Source organism: Rhinoraja longicauda, chromosome 1 (assembly GCF_053455715.1).
Source record: "Rhinoraja longicauda isolate Sanriku21f chromosome 1, sRhiLon1.1, whole genome shotgun sequence".
NCBI classification, from domain to species: Eukaryota; Metazoa; Chordata; class Chondrichthyes; order Rajiformes; family Arhynchobatidae; genus Rhinoraja; species Rhinoraja longicauda.
Genome location: NC_135953.1, coordinates 10,887,998 through 10,910,462, shown reverse-complemented (window position 1 = coordinate 10,910,462; position 22,465 = coordinate 10,887,998). Strand labels below are relative to the sequence as shown.

At 45.0% G+C, this 22,465-nt stretch overlaps 1 protein-coding gene across 1 annotated transcript in view; it reads left to right on the top strand.

Moving 5' to 3' along the window:
• eif2ak3 (eukaryotic translation initiation factor 2-alpha kinase 3) overlaps positions 1–21,799 on the top strand; it is an 87,291-nt gene extending 65,492 nt beyond the window's left edge. Inside the window, exons 11-17 of the mRNA XM_078407145.1 lie at positions 805–927; positions 4,560–4,709; positions 6,468–7,224; positions 12,116–12,283; positions 12,395–12,496; positions 14,373–14,435; positions 18,925–21,799. Coding sequence (XP_078263271.1) covers positions 805–927; positions 4,560–4,709; positions 6,468–7,224; positions 12,116–12,283; positions 12,395–12,496; positions 14,373–14,435; positions 18,925–19,101 — 1,540 coding nt within the window. The 3' untranslated portion in view covers positions 19,102–21,799. The remainder of the gene's footprint in view (positions 1–804; positions 928–4,559; positions 4,710–6,467; positions 7,225–12,115; positions 12,284–12,394; positions 12,497–14,372; positions 14,436–18,924) is intronic.
• The last annotated feature ends 666 nt before the right edge of the window (positions 21,800–22,465 follow it).

The following is a 22,465-nucleotide window of genomic DNA, read 5'->3' as shown; positions in this document are numbered from 1 at the left end:
GGGGAGGAGGAGCAAGAGCGGAGCTGCGGGATATCGAGGAGACCCTAGTGAGAGCCTCATCTATAATGGAAGAGGGGAACCCCCATTCCCTAAAGAATGATGACATCTGGAATATTAGTCTGCAATCTTTATCGCAATTGGAAATTAAAACCAAATTGTTAAATGTATTTAAGGAGTTGGCTATAATTCCCAGGGCTGGAGGAATCAAGGATAAATGATGGAAAAGCTGAATTTTTATGATATCGGATGGTACAGCAGGATCAAAGGTCTGAATGGCCTGCCCCTGTTTTCGATGGGTTGTGAATATTCCTTTGAAGGATATCTGCAGTCCTTCCCCAGTCAAAAGCCATATGATTGACTCTTCTCTGAAAAGGACAAGCTGCTAAGTTCAAGAACATGTCAGAGAGACAACAAACGCTACGCTTTCCAGCAGCATCTGTATTCTCTATGTGAATTATATCATAAATTGGAAATGGAAGGAAAGTGTTTCAGAAAACCCTTGAAATTTTAAATCTTCTCCCTCTAAAATGCTCTCTGCTTAATTTTAAAGTTGCCTGCCCTTGACTTTTTTTTGTTAGGCTTTTAGTGAATAAAGATGAAAGCTATTTAAAATGGATTTGAGATACCGACTAGCCACAATCTAATTGAATGATAAAGCAGGTTTATTGAGATGAATAGCCTGTTCTTAGATTTGGGGTTGGGCTGAGTTTCCAGGCACTAAAACACTTTATGATTTTAGTCCTCTTGGGACTAGTAATTGAAACAGTTACAAAGCATCCACTAATGCAGATGTTGCTCTTTCAGATGTCTTACTGACTTTGAGTTGGTCCAGTGTCTCGGACGTGGTGGGTTTGGAGTCGTCTTTGAGGCAAAAAACAAAGTAGACGACTGTAACTACGCCATCAAGAGGATTCGACTCCCGAATCGGTGAGCAATTGCTGTGCAGTTTCACAGATTGTCAATTAGCAGGAGACCAAATCTGGATCAGTGAGGTCCATTAGCGGGATAAATTCACCACTCCCTTGCTGTCATGTTGATCTGGTGCAGCTCATAATTAGTTTGGTTTATTGTCACGTGTACCGAGTGCAGTGAAAAGCTTTTGTTGCGTGCTAACCAGTCAGTGGAAAGAGAATACATGATTACAATCGAGCCGTCCACAGTGGGGAAACTGTGGCAATGGCAACCCATTCTTGAATTATGCAGATGGTCAAGCAAGGTATACCAGCCTTTGTTAGAAGGAACTGCAGATGCTGGTTTAAACCGAAGATAGACACAAAAAGCTGGAGTAACTCAGCGGGACAGGCAGCATCTCTGGAGAGAAGGAATGGGTGATGATTCGGGTCTGAAGAAGTGTCTCGACCCGAAACGTCACCCTTTCCTTCTCTCCAGAGATGCAGCCTGTCCCGCTGAGTCACTCCAGCTTTTTGTGTCCGTCACCAGCCTTGTTAGTCTTGCTCAAATTTTTATGAATTGGTTAGAGGATTTTTGGCAACTGCATTCTCTTCCTTTTAATTATCGACCAGATTGATTCCTTATTTAAGCACTGGTATCAGGAACTTTTATTGTAAGAAACAGAAGCAGCAATAGGAGAGGCCATCTGGTCCTTTGCTCATCAAAATTCCTAAATAAGCTAGCCTTTATTGTCAACCTGTTACATGGTCCTTGACTCAATAGAAAATAGGTGCAGGAGTAGGCCATTCAGTCCTTCGAGCCAGCACCGCCATTCACTGTGATCATGGCTGATCATGCACAATCAGTACCCCGTTTCTGCCTTCTCCCCATATCCCCTGACTTCGCTATCATTAAGAGCTCTATCTAACTCTCTCTTGAAAACATCCAGCGAATTGGCCTCCACTGCCTTCTGAGGCAGAGAATTCCACAGCTTCACAACTCTCTGAGTGAAAACGTTCTTCCTCATCTCCGTTCTAAATGGCCTACCCCTTATTCTTAAACAGTGGCCCCTGATTCGGGACTCCCCCATCATCGAGAACATGTTTCCTGCCTCTATCGTGCCCAATTCCTTAATGATGTTATATGTTTCAATAAGATCCCCTCCCATCCTTCTAGATTCCAGAGTATACAAGCCCAATCACTCCAGTCTTTCAACGTACGACAGTCCCGCCATTCCGGGAATTAACCTCATGAACCTACGCTGCACTCCTTCAATAGCAAGAATGTCCTTCCTCAAGTTTGGAGACCAAAACTGCACACAATACTCCAGGTGCGGTCTCACAAGGGCCCTGTACAATTGCAGAACGGACACTTTGCTCCTATACTCAACTCCCCTTGTTATGAAGGCCAACATTCCATTGGCTTTCTTCACTGCCTGCTGTACCTGCATGCTTCCTTTCAGTGACTGATGCACTAGCTCACCCAGATCTCGTTGTACTTCCCCTTTACCTAACTTGACACCATTCAGATAATAATCTGCCTTCCTGTTCTTACCACCAAAGTGGATAACCTCACATTTATTCACAATAAACTGCATCTGCCATGCATCCGCCCACTCACACAACCTGTCCAAGTCACCCTGCAACCTCATAGCAACTTCCTCTCAGTTCACACTGCCACACAGCTTTGTGTCATCTGCAAATTTGCTAATGTTACTTTTAATCCCATCATCCAAGTCATTAATGTATATTGTAAATAGCTGCAGTCCCAGCACCGAGCCTTGCGGTACCCCACTAGTCACTGCCTGCCATTCTGAAAGGGACCCATTTATCCCCACTCTTTGCTTTCTGTCTGCCAACCAATTTTCTATCCATGTCAGTACCCTACCCCCAATATTCTGTCAGGAGAAACATCCTCCCTGCATCCTGTTAGAATACTGTAAGTGCCAAGAGTTGAGTGTTTTATTGTCATTGAAAAAGAATAATTAAATTCTTTCTTGCAGCAGCACATCGGATATGTACACATAAGTACTCAGTAAACACCAGAATAAGCAGAAAAAAGTTTAGTTTTGTTTAGTGATACAGCGCAGAAACAGGCCATTCTGCCCACTAAGTCCAGCAATCCCTGCATACTAACACCATCCCACACACACTAGGGACAATTTACATTAATACCCTGCCAATTAAACTACAAACCTGTACATCTTTCGAGTGTGGGAGGTAACTGAAGATCTCGGAGAAAACCCACACAGTCACGGGGAGAACGTATAAACTCCGTACAAACAGCACCCGTAGTCAGGATCGAACCTGGGTCTCCAGCGCTGCAAGGCAGCATCTCTACCACTGCGCAACCGTGTTGCATTTTATCCTATCTCAAAAAAAAACTAACATTAATAGTGCAAAGACAAAAACATGTCTATATAGTTCGGAGCTCAATTGGAGGTTGTGGTTAATATGTTCTCTACTACATACCTGTAGAAGTTGAAGAGAGTATATGACGGCATACAAAATCTCCTCAATTTTCTAAGGAAGTGGAGGCATTGATGGGCTTTCTTTATGATTACATCAATGTGCTGAGCCTCGACAGATCTTCAGAGATGTGCGTGCCCAGGAACAAAGTTTTTTTACTCTATCTGCCACCGTCCCATCGATGAAGACAGGTTTGTGGATCCTCTTCGAAGGGCAGCAATCGGTTATTTGGTTTTACTGATGTTGAGAGCAAGGTTATTCTGGCACCATTCGGTCAATCGATTGATCTCCCTCCCGTACTCTGGCTCGTCATCATCCGTAATGTGTCCAACAATGGTGGTGTCATCAGCGAATTTAAAGATGGCGTTGGAATAATCATGAGCACAGAGTGAGTCTGGGTGTGGGTTGAGCACACGGCCTTGAGGTGCTCCTGCGCTGATGGTTATTGAGCAGGGAGTGTTGCTGCCAATTCGAACTGACTGTGTTCTGCTGCTGAGGAATTCGAGGATCCCGTTGCAGAGGGATACACAGAGACTCCGTTCCCTGAGCTTGATGACCAGTTTGGAGGGGACGATGATGTTGAATGCCGAGCTGCAGTCCATGAACAACAGCCTGACGTATGTGTTCTGATTGTCCAAATGTCCAGTGGAGAGCCAGCGAGGTCGCATCCTCCGTTGGCCTGTTGTGGCGGTAGGCAAATTGTAGTGGGTCCAGATTCTTGTTCAGGTTGGAGTTTATTTGTGCCATAACCAACCTCTCAAATCACTTCATCACCATGGACGTTAGTGCCACTGGTCGGTAGATTGAGGCATGTCACTTTACTCCATACTTTTAGATCTCTGTATACACTGTAAATGGCTCGATTTTAATCATGTATTCTCGTTGACTACTTAGCTTTTCACTGTACCTCGGTACACGTGGCAATAAACAAAACTCTTCTTCGGCAGCGGTATTATTGTTTTCCTTTCAAAGCAGGTGGGAACCTCAGAGCTCAGTAACCGATGCGATCCCTTCGCTTTCTCACAAACTCTGGGGAATGCAGTTCCAGTCCCCCATAATCTCCCCATATAAGATGCAACAGCCATTGCTGGCACAAGTCTAGTGAACCTCTGCTGCTCTCCTTCCTATGGCTCAATTTTTGTGTACTGAGGACTTGTGACCGGTGTGCCCTCATCGTATTGTTGTTTGTGACTCCCGCAGTGATCAAGCGCGGGAGAAGGTTATGCGAGAGGTGAAGGCACTAGCTAAACTGGAGCACCCAGGCATCGTCCGCTATTTCAACGCTTGGCTGGAGGCGCCTCCTGAAGGCTGGCAGGAGGAGATGGATCGGCAGCTTCTCAAGGACGAAGGGTAAATAAATATTGCTGTGTTGTAAGGTTTATAAGTTCTAGGAGCAGATTTAGGCCATTTGGCCCATCATGTCTACTCTGCCATTCTATAATGGCTGATCTATCTTTTGCTCCCAACCCCATTCTCCTGCCTTCTCCCCATTGTCCCTGACAACCTTACCAATCAACAAATCTGTCGATGTCCTCCTTAAAAAAAGTCCATTGACTTGGCCTCCACAGCTGTCTGTGGCAATGAATCCCACAGCTTCACCACCCTCTGACTAATGAAATCCTCCACATCTTTCTAAAGGTGAATCCTTTTATTCTGAGGCTAAGGCCTCTAATCTTAGACTCTCCCAGTAGTGGAAAAATCCTCTCCACATTCACTCCATCCAGGCCTTTCACGATTTAGTAAATTTCAACGAGGTCCCTCTCATCCTTCTAAACTCCAGCTCATCAAGGTCATCAACCTGTCCCAAACACTATTCCAAATTAATTGTAGTTTATGACACACAAGTGATTATTACGTCAGATGTAGGACATAAATATAAGAAAGACCTGTTCTATCTTCTTACAGCTCAGATTTCCCACATCTTTATATTCGTTTTCTGGGATATAATATGTATTTTTAATTCAATGATCTGTAATTGAAAGATTGTTCTGACTTTTTCCTGACCTGTGTTTCCTTTTCCTTCATTTTTTAAGAGTGTATTCAGAGGCTTTATCAGCTTTTGGGTTGGAAATGGAGTGCGTGTGCAACTGGCTTCATTCCCAAACAGGAATTTGTTTTGCTTCCTTGTACCTCTTCCCTTCCCACCATCCAGCACCTGAACAGTCTGTCCAGGTGAAGCAGTGATTCATTTTGCACATCTTACATTGCATTCTGTTCACAATGCGTTTATCTTTCTACATTGGAAAAATCAGATGCAGATTGGGCGACTGCTTTGCCGGGTGCCTGTGTTCAGTCCACAGAGAGGACTCTATAAGCTCCATGCTGATTGCTACTTGAAATTCTGCATCCCACTCCCACTCTAACTCATCAGATCGTGACCTCCTGCCGTGTTATAACAATGCCCAATATAATTCTGACTAAGAGCATCTCATCTTTCTGGGCACTTTACAGACCTGATAGAAGGATATAAAAATTATGAAAGGAATAGATAGGGTCGAGTCAGTAGTTTTTCCCAGGCTGGAAATGTCAAAGACTGAGGGGGGGGGGGGGCATAGCTTTATGGTAAGAGGGGTAAAGTTTAAAGATGATGTGAGGGATAACTTTTTACTCAATGGTGGATGCTTGGAACATACTGGTGGTAATGGAGGCAGATACGATAAGGGTATTTGAGAGGCTTTTGATAAGTACATGGATATGTAGGGAATGGTGGAATATGGATCATGTACAGGCAGAGGAGATTAGTTTAACTTGGCATCATGTCCAGACATTGTGGGCTGAAGGGTCTGTACCTGTGCTTACACTATTCTGTTCTTTTATGTCATTTCTATCTTCTTCAGAATTGACATCCCCTGGTTTTGCTTAATCTACAAATCCTGTTTTGAAATGCCAAAAAGAGACAAAATTGCTAGAGTGACTCGTGTGACTTTATATTTGCATATGCATGCATGCATATCTTTATTTTCCCTCCTCTTATTTCTATTTATAACTTCAAATATTTCCTTTGTGAATTCCTGCGTTCACATTTGAAGCTGAAGAAGGCATCTTTTGCATAAAGTCGTGGCATGATTTAACTTGAGTTTAATGTTGTCCCTGCTTTCACTTCCCCAGTACTGAATGGCCTGCGAGTTCTCCCTCCATCAACCAGCCGAAGCATCCGGTCGTGGGAAACTGCGCAGGGACCTCTGCGCCTTCTGTGAAGTTCAGTTCCTACTCTGTGATCGCTGCGAGTCAACCTTCATCGTCGGAGCTATGCATGTGTCTGGACTTTTCCAAGGACGTTAGCCAGCCCTCAGAGTGCAGGCAATGTGACCAGAATGGCCACCTGTCCACGGGTGAAACTGATGGAAACTCCAACCTGACAAACTCCTTTGAAATATTCCCAACGGCTGCTGGCAAAGCCAAGGGTGAGGACAGGACTGCGTCCTTTGAAATTGTGTTTGAAGATTCGGGCTGCCAGCAAGCTTCCCATGCGGGCTTCGAGCCATCGTGCCAATGCACAGGCAGCAGTGGCAAGCAAACCACCACGTCTAGGGTGGAGGCGGACAGTAGAACCTCCACCACGTCTAGGGTGGAGGTGGACAGTCTGCACCCTGACTTTACTTTATCAAGCTCTCCACCAAGACCCACCTCACTAAATCTGTCTCTGTCCAAGGGAGTGGAAGAGAAAGTGAAGCAGCAGAACTCCCCCAAAGTTTACTTGTACATACAGATGCAGCTCTGCCGGAAAGAGACGCTGAAGGACTGGATGAATGGTCGCTGTCACATGGAGGAGCGAGACCGTACTGAATGTCTCAGGATATTCTTACAGATGGCCGATGCTGTCTGCTTTTTGCACACCAAAGGACTAATGCACAGGGATCTTAAGGTATAATGCAATTTTTTTTTGATTTAGAGATACAGCGCGGAAACAGGCCCTTCAGCCCACCGGGTCCATGCCGCCCAGCGATCACCGCACATTAACACTATCCTACACACACTAGGGACAATTTTTTACATTTTACCCAGTCAATTAACCTACATACCTGTACGTCGTTGGAGTGTGGGAGGAAACCGAAGATCTCGGAGAAAACCCACGCAGGTCACGGGGAGAACGTACAAACTCCGTACACACGGCGACCGTAGTCAGGATCGAACCTGAGTCTCCGGCGCTGCATTCAATGTAAGGCAGCAACTCTAACGCTGCGCCAATGTGCCGCAATATGTGTGGAGCACCGAGTTGACACCTTAATGTTTGCAAAAGGGAGTGTCCATGAAGGTGCACATATCTATGGAGTACAGCTGTTTAAAACACACTGGCAAACCCGGGCAAGTGTTTTGTGCAGAGATAGGGTAGATCAGACATGTCCAAAGTCCGGCCCGGGGGCCAATCGCAGCCCGAGGTCAGATTTTATACGGCCCGCAGCTTCCGTCTTAAAATGTATTATTTATGGCCCGCCAGCACTGTCTAACAGAATGAAGGGAGGGGGAGGGGGAGAGGGGAGAGGGCGACTACACCTCCCGGCGGTCAGCGCTGGCCGACCTCCCCCACCCCGAGCGGGAGAGGCGACGGCGACTACACTTCCTGGCGGCGGGGTTGAGGGCGTGCAGGGGGGACAACGGGATGGGAGAGCAGCAGTAGAGCTGTCCTCACCCCGCACGCTCATTGGCAGGCGCTTCAGTCAGGCGGGTGCCGCATCCCCCCCCCAGCAGGAGAGGCGACGGCGACGTGGGGGGGGGAGCGCATTAGTTAAAGGTGGGGGGGGGGGAGTGCATTAGTTAAAGGTCCGGTGGGGGGGTGGGGGGGGAAGCGCATTAGTTAAAGGTCCGGGGGGGGGAGCGCATTAGTTAAAGGTCCGGGGGGGGGGGGGGGGAGCGCATTAGTTAAAGGTCCGGTGGGGGGTGGGGAAGCGCATTAGTTAAAGGTCCGGGGGGGGGGGGGCGGGCGCATTAGTTAAAGGTCCGGGGGGGGAGGGGGGGGGAGCGCATTGGTTAAAGGTCCGGTGGGGGGGTGGAGCGCATTAGTTAAAGGTCCGGGGGGGGGGGGAGCGCATTAGTTAAAGGTCCGGGGGGGGGGGGGAGCGCATTAGTTAAAGGTCCGGGGGGGGGGGGGGGGAGGAGCGCATTAGTTAAAGGTCCGGGGGGGGGGGGGGGGGGGGGAGCGCATTAGTTAAAGGGGCCATTGGGCCTTAGGTATTTTCACATTATCAAATCTGGCCCTCTTTGAAAAAAGTTTGGACACCACTGGTAGATGGTCACAACCTTTTTTCCCCAAGTGTAGAAATGTCAAAAGCTAGCGGTCACAGCTTTAAGTTGAGACAGGCAAAGTTTACAGAGATGTGCAGGGCAAATTCTTTTTACACAAAGTGATAGGTCTGTGGGACGCATCACAGAGAAGACAGATAGGACAGTGGCATTTGGTAGGCTGGGAATGGAGGGGTATGGATCACAAGCAGGCAGAGGAGATTAGTTTATCTTTCCACCATGTTCGGCACAGACATTGTGGGCCGAGAGGCCTGTTCCTGTGCTGACTTTACTTCAATGTACTGTGGTGGAGTATGTGATCAATTCAAGGGACATGGATAGTTTGGGATTTTGACCCATAAGTTAATTGAAAATCATCAAGAGAAATTCAGTCGAGGTTAATAGAATTTTAGCCTCCCTGGTGTGGGATACAGTTGAAGAGAAGTTTTTGAGCTGTGTGACGGTGATGTGATGTACTTATTATTACAATTATTTCAAAAATGGTGAATTGCTGAGATCAAGGTGGTCAGAAGGATATTTGACTCATTTAGTCCATGCATATAGCTTGAACCCAAGACAAAATATTTTCAGGTGTTTTATCCCAGGACTTTCTGCTCTTTCTGCAAATTCTGGTTCTTGCTCTCTGCCGACTACCATTTGAGTAGATTTGCACCTATCCACTTGTTGAGCTGCTTTTTGTTGGTTTGAGAAACGTACATGCAATGCTTCAGGGTAGCTGTAGCTGACAACACATGCTGGCCTGGCAATCTGCACAATATCCTAAAAATCAGAAACTTTAAAGTATGTCAATCTACATTGTCATGGCACTGAGGCATCAAATCTTTCTGCATAGCAAGATACAAATGCTGAAGTAACTCAGCGGGTCACTTAACATCTCTGGAGAACAATATGCAGTATAAGAAAATAACTGCAGATGCTGGTACAAATCAAAGGTATTTATTCACAAAATGCTGGAGTAACTCAGCAGGTCAGGCAGCATCTCGGGAGAGAAGGAATGGGCGACGTTTCGGGTCGAGACCCTTCTTCAGACTGAGAATAACGTCACATGGCTGTTTCAGGTCGGAACCCTTTAGATCTTCTGAAGACTCTTCTGAAGAAAATTCCCAATCTAAAACATCACCTCTCCATGTTCTCCAGAGATGCTACCTGACCCGCTAAATTACTCCAGCATTTTGTGTCTTGTGTAGAAGAATTTGATGCCTGGTTGCCAAGAAGAGGTGAATTGACATACATTCCAGCATTTTGTGTCTTATTTTGTAAACTAGCATCTGGAGTTCCTTGCATCCATTAAATTCTCCTAAACAGCCAATCTGGTTGCATAATCCAAATCCAAAATTATTTGTAGGTAATGAAATGTGTCTCTAATTTTAACAGTTGATATCAATAATGGTGACAATAAGAGAATGAAATCTTGTAAGAATTCACCTGGTTTACTCGCATCCTTCTGAGGGGGAGATCTGCCATCTTTATTCTGGGTGTTTGTGACCGACATCAATGGGCTTGACTTTTACACACTCGAGAAACTGCAGATACTGGAATCTCGAACAACAAACGAAACACTGGAATAAATCAGTAGGCCAGGCAGCATCCAGAGGGAAATCCACAAACAATGTTTTGGCTCGCAATTCTCCTTCAGGAGGGGAACAAAGAAAGCTGGAAGGGAGGAAGGGAGGAAGGGCAGTACAATGTGCAGCAGGAAATAGGTTGATACAGGTGAGGGGGGTTGTTTTTGATAGGCAAATAGACAAAGATCAGAGACGAAAAGACAGGTGTGGAACAAACGGATTGAAGAGTTGTGAATTGTGACGCTGGGGGAATGAATGTAGGTGGGAGGGGAGAGGGGAGAAGAGATTGTTTTTTTCCCTCCTTTTTTCCCCTCAAATCAGCCAACCCGTCTTGTAATTATCTTCAATCTTCAAATAGTGTTTTAAATTAAAGCACATTGGGTTTGTGGTGGTCTCGCCTCCAGGCATAAATTAAACTGGAGGCGAGAAAAGGCCAGAACAAATCTGGGCTGGCAAAAGATGACCTCAGGAAAGGTGGAGCCCATAATGGCCCTTTGTTAGCTGGAGAAAGTGAATGAATGAATAAATTTATTGGCCAAGTATGTGCATATACAAGGAATGTGCCTTGGTGCTCCGCTCACAAATGACAACACAAACATACAGTTAACAATTAAGAATAAAGCATAAACACATCAAAACAATAAGGATACACCATTACGGTCTAAACATGTGGGTGAAAATAAACCAGAGCAAAAAAGCGACTACAGACTTTGGTTATTGAGTAGAACTATTACTCGTGGGGAAAAAGCTGTTTTTATGTCTGGCTGTGGCTGCTTTGACAGTCCAGAGTCGCCTTCCAGACGGAAGTGCTTCGAAGAGTTTGTGGCCAGGGTGAGAGGGGTCAGAGAAGCCCGCTCGCTTCCTGGCCCTTGCAGTGTACAGTCCGTCAATGGGGGGAAAGGTTGCAGCCAACAACCTTCTCACCTGTGCGAACGATCCATTGCAGCCTCCGGATGTCGTGCTTGGTGGCTGAGCCAAACCAGACCATGATGGAGAAGGTGAGGACGGACTCGGTGATAGCAGTATAGAACTGGACCATCATTGCCTGTGGCAGATTGTGTTTCTTCAGTTGCCGCAGCAAGTACAACCTCTGTTGGGCCTTTTTGACTGGAGTCGATGGTGGCCCCCCCATTTAAGGTCTCTAGAGATGATGGTTCAAAGGAACTTAAATGACTCCACAGATGTGACTGTGGTGTTGTTGATGGTGAATGGGAGGAGGGGAGGGGGATCTCTTCGAAAATCTACAATTAGTTCCACTGTCTTGAGAGCATTGAGCTCCAGGTTGTTGCAATGGCACCAGGACGCCAGCTGTGCCACTTCCCATCTGTAGGCAGATTCCTCCCCATCCTGGATCAGTCGAATCAGGGTAGTGTCATCCGCAAACTTGAGGAGCTTGACACCGGAGTCTGTGGAGGTGCAGTGTGATAACAAGAGGGATAGCAGGATGCATCCAGTGGAACTGGTAGGACAACTATGGTGGGGGAGAGGGGGGAAGGGAGGGAATGCCAGTTACTTGAAATTAAATAAAGCGACGTTCATACCGCTGGGTTGTCAGCTGCCCCAGCGAAACAGGAGGTGCTGTTCCTCCAATTTGGGTGTGGCCTCTCTGACAGTGGAGGAGGCCCAGGACAGAAAGGTCAGTATGGATCCGCCCTTCCTCGGGTCATCTTTTGCCGGCCATGATTTGTTCCGGCATTTTATCACCTCTAGATTTCTCCCCCACCCCTAACTTCAATCTGAAGAAGGGTTCCGACTTGACCCGCTGAGTTACTCCAACATTTTGTTTATCTTTGGTATAAACTAGCATCTGCAGTTCCTTCCTACATGTAACTTTTGAACTGCTCCAGGTGGTCCTAATTGCATTTCTTTCAATAACGCCCCTGCAAGTATCACCCTCTTTCCTGTATTCTTTTGTTTGAAATGGGTTCCTTTTTTATTTCCTTTTTTAAGCCTTCAAATATTTTCTTTACATTGGATGATGTGGTGAAAGTGGGTGACTTTGGGCTGGTGACTGCAATGGACCAGGACGAAGAGGAGGGGTCTATACTTACACCAATGCCAGTGTATGCCAGACACACAGGGCAAGTGGGCACTAAACTCTATATGAGCCCAGAGCAGGTGAGTGAAGTCATTCACACATTTATTTTCCGGTGAAAATGGTAAATGCTACAGCCGCAAAAGGGTGGATATCTCTGATATTGATAATACCATCTCTTTTGCAATTTGCAGATATCTGGAAACACTTACTGCCATAAAGTTGACATCTTTTCTCTGGGTTTGATCTTGTTCGAGTTGCTGTATCCCTTCAGTACTCAAATGGAGAGAGTCCAGGTAAGCACAACTGTATGCCTTAAAACAAAATAAAAAATGGAAAGCTATTGAGGAATTCTGTAAATCAGGCAGAATCTGTGGAGGGAAACGAACAGTCAACATTTCAGGCTGAGGCCCTTCAGAGTCATGGTGTTGTACAGCACCGAAACGGGCTCTTTGTCCCAACTCGTCCATACCAACCATAATGCCCAGATAAGATGGTCCCATTTCTCAGCGTTTGATCCATGTCTCTCTAAACTGAATTCATTTTGATTGATCCCCCAATTAAGCAGTGCAAGGGGCAGGGGGTGTTGAATGGCGGGGTAGTGAGTGGTGGGGCGGGGTGTGTGCATTCAACCTATTAGGCCCCTCATTTTATACATCTCCTTAAAGAGAAAATCACCCTCCTGAGCTCCAACAAATGAAGTCCCAGCCTGCATAACCTTCCCCTATACCTCGCTTCCATGAGCCCCGGGAACATCCTCATAAATCTTTTCCGCACCCGTTTCAGCTTAATGACATCTTTCCCGTGGCGGCGTGACCACAATGGAACATAACACTCCGAGTTTGGCCTCAACATAAAGCCCCAACTTCTATACTTAATGGCCTAAGTGGTACAGGCCAGCATGCCAAAAGCCCTCCTCCATTACCCTATTCAGCGTGATGCTTCTTTCGGAGTAGTATGTGATTGTACTCCTATTGTAGAACATACCAGTGCTTTGTCATTCACTGCAACACCTTGCACTTATCTGAATTAACTCAATTAACTCCATTTGTCATTCCTCAACTGGCTTATCCATCTGATTGATGTCTATGACACCACAACTTTAGTGTCATCTGCAAACCTGTTAATCATGCCCTGCTTACTTGTCTAAATCATTGACATAGATGACAAAGGCACCGAACCCTGAGTCTCCAGTCTGAGAAACACCCTTCCACCATCACCTTCTGCTTCATACCATCAAACCCAATTCTGTATTCAACTATCCAGTTCTCTTTTGATCCCGTGTAATCTATTTTAAAGAGTAAGCTACCATGCAATACCATATCAAAGGCCTGCAGATGTACATGCAAACTACGTACGCTGCCATGCATCATCAACCACCTTAGTCCCATCCTCAAAACTCAAATTCACGCTGACTATCTTGAATCAGCTTTTCTTTGCAAATGCATTATAATTTTATCCCTCAGAATCCATTCCAGTAACTTTTCTACCACCAATGTTGGGCTCACTGGTCTATAATACCCAGTTTTTTTATTTGCAGTACTTCTTAAATAGAGGCACAACATTAGCCACCCTCCAGTCTTCCAGCACCTCGCCTATGTCTAGTGAGGATTCATGTATTTCAGCCAGGACTCCTGCAATTCCTTTACTAGCTTATAGACAATAGACAATTGGTGCAGGAACAGGCCATTCGGCCCTTCGAGCCAGCACCGCCATTCAATGTGATCATGGCTGATCATTCTCAATCAGTACCCCGTTCCTGCCTTCTCCCCATACCCCCTGACTCCGCTATCCTTAAGAGCTCTTTCTAGCTCTCTCTTGAATGCATTCAGAGAATTGGCCTCCACTGCCTTCTGAGGCAGTGAATTCCACAGATTCACAACTCTGAGTGAAAAAGTGTTTCCTCATCTCTGTTCTAAATGGCCTACCCCTTATTCTTAAACTGTGGCTTCGCACAGTGTCCTTGTCAATTCTGAATTGTTGCAATAAATATGCAAGTGCTGGAGTGAATGATAGTTCAATAGTCCGTCATTGTCACGCGTGCCCTGAGGTACAGTGAAATGGTTGTAGATGGGGTGCCTATCAAATGGGCTGCTATATGGTATGGTGTAAGCTTTTTTGAGTATGGTTCAAGCTGCATTAATCCAGCAAGGAACTTTTTTCTTTTTACAGACCTTAACAGAAGTTCGGAATTTAAAGTTCCCCTCTTTATTCCTGGAGGAATATCTTCAGGAGGTAAGTTGTTACGGATGTGGTATTGTACGGCCATGTTTAGTGTTATTTGTACCGGATATTTGATTAGTTCACAAGGGTTGAGGTAGCTTAAGAATTCACTGCAATTTAGAAGGATGAGAGGGGATCTTATAGAAACATATAAAATTATAAAAGGAATGGACAAGCTAGATGGAGGAAAAATCTTCCCAATGGGGAGAAGGCAGGCACGGGTTACTGATTGTAGATGATCAGCTATGTTCACATTGAATGGCGGTGCTGGCACAAAGGGCCAAATGGCCTCCTCCTGCACCTATTTTCTATGTTTGGGGGGGGTGGGTCCAGAACCAGGGGCCACAGTCTAAGAATAAGGAGGAGGCCATTTAAAACTGAGATAAGAAAAAACGTTTTCACCCAGAGAGTTGTGAATTTGTGGAATTCTCTCCCACAGAAGGCAGTAGAGGCCAATTCACTGGACGAATTTAAAAGATAGTTAGATAGAGCTCTCGGGGCTAGCTGAATCAAGGGATATGGGGAGAAGGCAGGCACGGGTTACTGATTGTGGATGATCAGCCATGATCACAATGAATGGTGGGTGGTGCTGGCTCGAAGGGCCAAATGGCTTCCTCCTGCACCTATTTTCTATGTTTCTATGAATCTTGAAAGTTGTGGCCACTGTTCTTCCAGCCTATTTCCAGTGTAAAATAACAATGAAAAATACTTTTTCGAGTGCAGTGAGTTGCTTCATGCCTCTTTCTTCAGCAGTGACAACAACTTGTGTTTGTATTGAATCTTTCAATATAAGTAGAGTAATGTCCCAAGTTTAGTTTAGTTTAGAGATACAGCGCGGAAACAGGCCATTCGGCTCACCGAGTCTGCCCCGACCAGCGATCGCCCTGCACATTAGCATTGTCCCACACACCAGGGACAATTTACAATTCTTATCAAAGCCAACAAACCTGAACATCATTGGAGTGTGGGGGAAAAAACCCACGCAGGTCACGGGGAGAACATACAAAGTCTGCACACAGCACTGTAGTCAGGGTCAAACCCGGGTCTCTAGCACTGTAAGGCAGCAACTCTACCGCTGTGCCATCCCTGTCCGTTTGTTCGTTTTTGGTCTGATGTTTGACACTGAGTGGCATAGTTTGACTCAGCATGATCACCGAGAGGTTTTGAAGAAAGGAGGAAAGTAGAGGTATTAGCCTTTCGGGAGAGTATTGCATAGGTTATACACTGGAATTTAGAAGGATGAGAGGAGATCTTATCGAAACGTATGATTATTAAGGGGTTGGACACATTAGAGGCAGGAAACATGTTCCCAATGTTGGGGGAGCCCAGAACAAGGGGCCACAGTTTAAGAATAAGGGGTAGGCCATTTAGAATGGAGATGAGGAAAAACCTTTTCAGTCAGAGAGTTGTGAATCAGTGGAATTCTCTACCTCAGAAGGCAGTGGAGGCCAGTTCTCTGAATGCATTCAAGAGAGAGCTAGATAGAGCTATTAAGGATAGCGGAGTCAGGGGGTATGGGGAGAAGGCAGGAACGGGGTACTGATTGAGAATGATCAGCCATGATCACATTGATTGGCAGTGCTGGCTCGAAGGGCCGAATGTCCTCCTCCTGCACCTATTGTCTATTGTTTGCGATGCAGACAGTAAGAATTTCATTGTTCCATCTGGGACACATGACAATAAAACAGTCTTGGCTCTTGAAGGCATGTTGGTGTCGTGATGCGAGGAACCCAAGGTTAAACTCGCATATGACCCCCTCAAAAGAGATCTTAGTTGAATTTTGAAATGTTTTAAAATCTAATATAAAATCAGATTTTGAAATTTCAAAGCTTAATCTGTTATCGTACAGTGCAGGCAAAGTCAATTCTCAATCTGTTGAGAATTAGAGGGAGGAAGTAGGAAGGAAATGGACGGGAAAGTGCAAACCTTTATGTAAAATCTACAAGTTGGTATGGTGTGTAAGTTACTCAGTACCTTCATTTCCCCCCACCCACTTGACTGGAAAGCAGAAGCACTGTTTGGAAAAGTAAATGTTAGCTTTACCAAGCCTAATTCATAGGTGCACTAGATGAATATGCTGAAGGGCAAATCAAATTTGCCCATCCCCAACCAAGGAACTGCTAATCATCTCAGCTGCTTCTATCTGCAAAAGGGAGTCATCCTTCTCTTGCCTCAACTATCTTTTCAGTTCCTTCTAGCTATAAAAAGTAAACATCTCACATAATTTACATGCATTTTAAATTGAAAAGCCATACAGTTGAATGATGCATGAAACTGAACTAATTTTAATATGATTTTTTTTAAGGAATGTTATGTTGGCCTCCCTCGTTACCATGCCTGTTACAAACCCGGTGCTCGTGTTCATGCTGTTGACTTCCAAGCAGTGACAATGTCTATTTAGCAGTTCCGTGGCTTTGGTCAGAGAGGAGGGCGGGCACAGTGGGTGGGTTCCCCCCCCAAATCTCAAAAACGTGCAGATTTGCAGGTTAATTGACCTCTGTAAATTGCTCCTAATGTGTAGGGAGTGGATGTGAAAGTGGGATAACATAGATCTAGAGTGATAGGTGGGCAAGGACCTGTTTCCATGCTGTAATTTTCAATCAATCAGTTTAAAACTGGCTCTGGAATAAATAGCCTTCCCTTGTTCTTTGTTCCTGGTTTGTGCAATTCTGTTGACTGTGTTGTTCTGGATTTACGTTTGTGCATTTAATCAGTGCACAGCCAGCATCAGTCTGAAGAAGGGTCTCGACCCGAAACGCCACCCATTCCTTCTCTCCTGAGATGCTGCCTGACCTGCTGAGTTACTCCAGCATTTTGTGAATAAATGCCAGCATCAGCCTGTGTCATTGCTAAGAAGCATGCCTATAAATAGCTGGTTTCACTTGCTCAGATGAAAAGTAGCATTCTATGGTGGATGAATATTCATGGTTCGAAATGGTACTTGAGTTCTGAGTGTTTGTGTTTAGAATTATACGGCACTGGAGAAGGCCATTTGCCTCATCAAAGTGATCAATGACTGCCATTTCTCCAAGTCCTGAAAATCTCTGCCTCCAGATATCCAATTCCATTTCAGTAGTTATTTTGGTCTGCATGTACTCCCCTCAGGCAGAGGATTCAAAGCACCACCATCATTGTCTCCCAGCTTCCCATCGATCATTTCCCACAGCTTCATTTGCAGTAGTGAAACATCATCGCAAGGGTAAGAAACAGAATCAGACTGTGTGAGCTAACACTCCGACCACCCACTTATTGATCTTGATCAATCTGTCAGAGTTGATCATGTCATCTTGCTCCAAGGTAGACACAAAATGCTGGAGTAACTCGGCGGGTCAGGCAGCATCTCTGGAGAGAAGGAATGGGTGACTTTGTGGGTCGAGACCCTTCTTCAGACTGATGTCAGGGGAGGGGGCGGGACAAAGATAGGATGTAGTTGGAGACTGGAAGATAGTGGGAGAACTGGGAAGGGGGAGGGGAAAGAGAGGGACAGAGGAACTATCTGAAGTTAGAGAAGTCAATGTTCATACACACCAGCTATCAGACGAGTACATGGATAGGAAAGGTTGAGAGGAATATGGGCCAAATGGGGCCAGTGGAACTAGTGTTGATGGGGCACCTTGGTTGCAATGGCGAGTTGGGCCGAAGGGCCTGTTTCCTTGCTGTATGACTCTATGACATACTCTGCTTTCACACCCTGTGTTATTCTCCGGAGAATTACACAGGGTGAACCAGGCCATTTGTGTTTAGAACATCGAACAATACAGCACGGGAACAGGTACTTCAACCCACAATGTCTGTGCCGAACATAATGGCAAGACCTACTTGTATCTGCCTGCACGCAATCCATATCTCACTGCTCCCTGCATAACCATGTGCCTATCCAAAAGTCTCTCAAATGATACTCTTAAATTTACCCTCAAAGTTGAACTTCATAATAAGGAAGCTCTCATCTCCAGTACAATTGTGGTGAATCACCTTAGTGACATCTGAAAACCTAGTGCCCAGTATCGGATAGGCCACACCAAGTCTTTTATAAAGCAAATATAAACCATGATAGAAGGGCGGCACAGTGGCTCATCAATAGAGTTGCTGCCTTACAGCGCCAGAGACCCAAGGTTTGACGACGGGTGCTATCTGTACGGAGTTTGCATTTTCTCCCTGTGCATTTTCATGCATCATTCAAACATTATGGCTTTTCAATTTAAAATGCATGTAAATTATGTGAGATGTTTACTTTTTATAGCTAGAAGGAACTGAAAAGATAGTTGGATTTCTCTGGGTGCTCCGGTATCCTCCCACATTCCAAAGAAGTGCAGGTTTGTAGGTTAATTGGCTTCTGTAAATTGTCCCTAGTGTGTAGCATAGAACTAGTATGTGGGTGATTGGTGATCGGTGCAATCTCAGTGGGCCGAAGGGCCTGTTTCCACGCTGTACCTCTAAACTGAGGAGAATTTAACTAATCTCTGTGGAAATTAACCTGGATTTTTATGAATCTCTGGCACAGCATGAAATGGTGCAGAAAATGCTTTCTCCTGAACCCGGGGAGCGTCCCGAGGCCGCGGACATCATTGGCAACACTCTCTTCGAAGGCTTTGAGATTCCGGACAAGCAGTTGCTGAGGCAGAGATCACGGACACTGAGTTCCAATGGAGGCAAGACTTTGAGAGGATCGGCCTCCTAGCAGTGGAAAGTCAACCCGGCCGATCTATAGTTTTTTGACCCACGGTCCCTTTCTATTTCATTCAGCGGTCAGCAGCCAATATCCTTGAATGAATACGAAAACATGCTTTGTAATCTCCGCGAGTTGCCAAAGCTTAAAACCGCCAAGTGGCGGTCTGCTGTACTTCCACACTGAAACCTCAACGTTTGGAAAATTAAGTATGGCCCCGAGGTGTATGGGTGAGGCAATACCAATGAGAGACGCTGCTTGCCTTGAGTGCACTGCTCTTGCGCAGGCTCCGATTAATTTGTCACTGATTCCACCAGCTCGCTTTTATACGCGCAGGTGTCTATCGGAGCAGGTGCGTGCGTAATGGAGGAACGTGCAAACTAAAACTCAGTCTGAAGAGCTCCCCATTTCTGACTAAGAGACTCTGTGCTTGCATTTCCCACTCCTTCACCTGGTCCTCATCTCAAGAGCACAATTATCCATCAACCAGAAGACAAAAAAAAAACCAGAAGAGACCCTGCCATTTGTGATATAAAACAGAAAAGGCTAGAAATACTTAGCAGGGCAGGCAGCGTCCATGGAGAGAGAGAAAAACAAAGCTGCCATTCGCAATTTGAAGTGCACCTTGTCCCATCTATCTGCTTGCTGTTTGTTCCCTGCCTGCAACAAAACTTAGTTAGAATGCCTGCATTGATGTGAAAGTGCAAAATGGTAGAGATAAAGGACCACATCTAAAGTGTCATGAAATATTCGTCTTGCTGCACAAGTTTCACGGTCAAAGGAAAGTTTATGCGTTTTTAATGATCTCGATCTGGAATGTGCGTCTTTACAGGTGACATTTTGTTAACGCTGCTTATTAAATGTCCGCTCTTCAGGTTTTGTTGAACAGTTCCCCATGGTTTCTGTCCAAAGACATATAGGTAAAATGGACAAATTGTCCCTATAATGGCTTTATCTAAATATCATTGGTCTGTGAATGAAATCTTCAAAATTGGTGGCCAAGACTGTGTTAAGAATGCAGAAAGAGTTATTGTGGTGAGCTTCAAATTTCAAGGAAACGGAAGTTTTCAACAGGGCAGGCACATAACCTGTGCAGAGAACAAATGCTGTAATACCTCTGTTATCTGTTTGCTGCTAATTGTGTTGTTTCCTCTGATTTTTCACAGTTTTCTGCTCTGGATTTCCAGTGTTGCATCCTAATTTTATATTTTCACAAATTTTCTTTTATTTTCCCCCGACCAGCACCACTTGTGCAGTTGTCTTGCATAAAGATCGATGCTGACTTGAGAGCTGAGATTAACTTTACCATTGCTGAAACTTGATAAGCGCTTGCTACAGCTCCTAACGGTTGGCTGCCTGATATGTTTTAGCGTAGCTCTCGCCTTTGCATTGACCTTGCTTTCTAAGATCAAGCCAGTCAGGAATTTCCTTAGGACACATAGGCTTGCATTAGAGAGCTGGAGTGGTCAAAGGCTTGTTCTGCAAAATCATCTTCCCCAGGAACTGGAAAATCCCTTGTCATTCTTAAATGTTGTTGGTTACCATTTGGGATAATGGGGACAATCTGGCATTAAATAAAAATACCACTGCATGGAGCTCTCTACCCAAGTCAGCATGCCTTGTTCTATACATTTTGCTAGCTACAGCCATGTAGTTCTGCATAAACTGCAGTCTTCTGCCTGAGTACATCACATTTGACAGTACACCCAATTCTCCATTTTAGTTGTCTAAAGCAACTTTCCTTCATGAGCAGATCGCTAAACCCTTGTGCAAAAGGACACCAGGTGCTGGAGTAACTCAGCAGGTCAGGCATCATCCTCGGAGAACATGGATAGGTGATGTTTCGGGTCGAGGCTCTCCTTCAGATCTGAATCGTCAACTATCCACGTTCCCCAGAGATGCTGCCTGACCCACTGAGTTACTCCAGCACTTTATGTCCTTTTGTGTATCTTTGTTTCTACAGCTAAACCCTCAAATGCACTTTTACTTGTGAAATTTATGTTGGATGTGATATTATTTTTTGTCCCTTTTGTGTGTCTTAAGTCCACCTTCCCTCTGAGTCATGTGCCTGGATTGGCATCCAAGCACCTTCTGGTCAGAGTGCAGAACTGAAAGGCTTTGAAAGGGCATTTCTGTATTGGTTAGTCCTCTGCTGACAGCACACTGACGACTGAACAGCAGCTTCTTCTTATTCATGTTCTTTTGAGTTGGCCAGTAACATCAACCGAGTACATAATTTGGTAGAGATTTTATTTTGCTTTTAAGCAACATCAGTGCTAGTATCTGCTGTCAGTATTGATTGCATGTTCTTCCGTTCTAGAATTGGCTGGTCTAAGGATGGAGTTAGCAATCGGGTAACTGCTGAATCCTTTGTATAAAAAGTCTTGCCTCATTCTGTCAGTGTGTACGTTAGGCTTCTGCTGCTTAAATGTGTTTTTGTCTTTGATCAAAAAAATAATTAGCCAATGTAATTATGTACAGAATTTGTCCATAATTGTGCAATAATTTTTTATTATAGTTGTATCATGAAGAAGTTCTGGATAGACGTGACTGCGGAGGATTTTAGATTTTGTTTGGCTTGAACAGTGTAAAAACTGTCATTGTTTATCAATCCGTTGGGATTGGTGGCACGAGGAATAAATTCCTTGATCTAAATGGTGCATTGCAATATTGTGACTTCCTACAAGTCAAAAATCCAATAAACTCTTGAATTGTGCTGAGTGATTTTCCGTTTATTGAAGCTGAAAGATACAACATATTGTCTGGTGAATTTAATAATATGTTCTCTCCCACATGTGTGAATTTAGAATACATTTTCTGTGCATCACCAAATCAGGAAGGGCACATGTTTTCTCAACAGTTACATAGAACAAAGAACAGTACAGCACAGGAACAGCACTTATATCCCACAATATCTGTGATGACCATGATGCCAAGTTAAACTAATCTCCCCTTCTTGCATGTTACATATCCCTCCATTCCATAGAGTCATACAGTGTGGAAACAGGCTCTTCGGCTACACTAGTCCCACCTGCCTGCATTTGGCCCATATCCCTCCAAACCTGTCCTATCCATGAACCTGTCTGACTGTTTCTTAAATGCTGGGATAGTCTCTGCCTCAACTACCTCCTCTGGCAGCTCGTTCCATACACTCACCACCCTTTGTGTGAAAAAGTTACCCCTCAGATTCCTATGTAATCTTTTCCCCTTCACCTTAAACCTATGTCCTAAGGTCCTTGATTCACCTACAGTGGGCAAGAGACTGTATCTACCCAATCTATTCCTCTCATGATTTTATAATGCTCATCCCTGTAATCTGCATATTTACCAAGCTTGAAGTGTGTGCCACAGGACTCGGGAACAGCTTCTTCCCCTC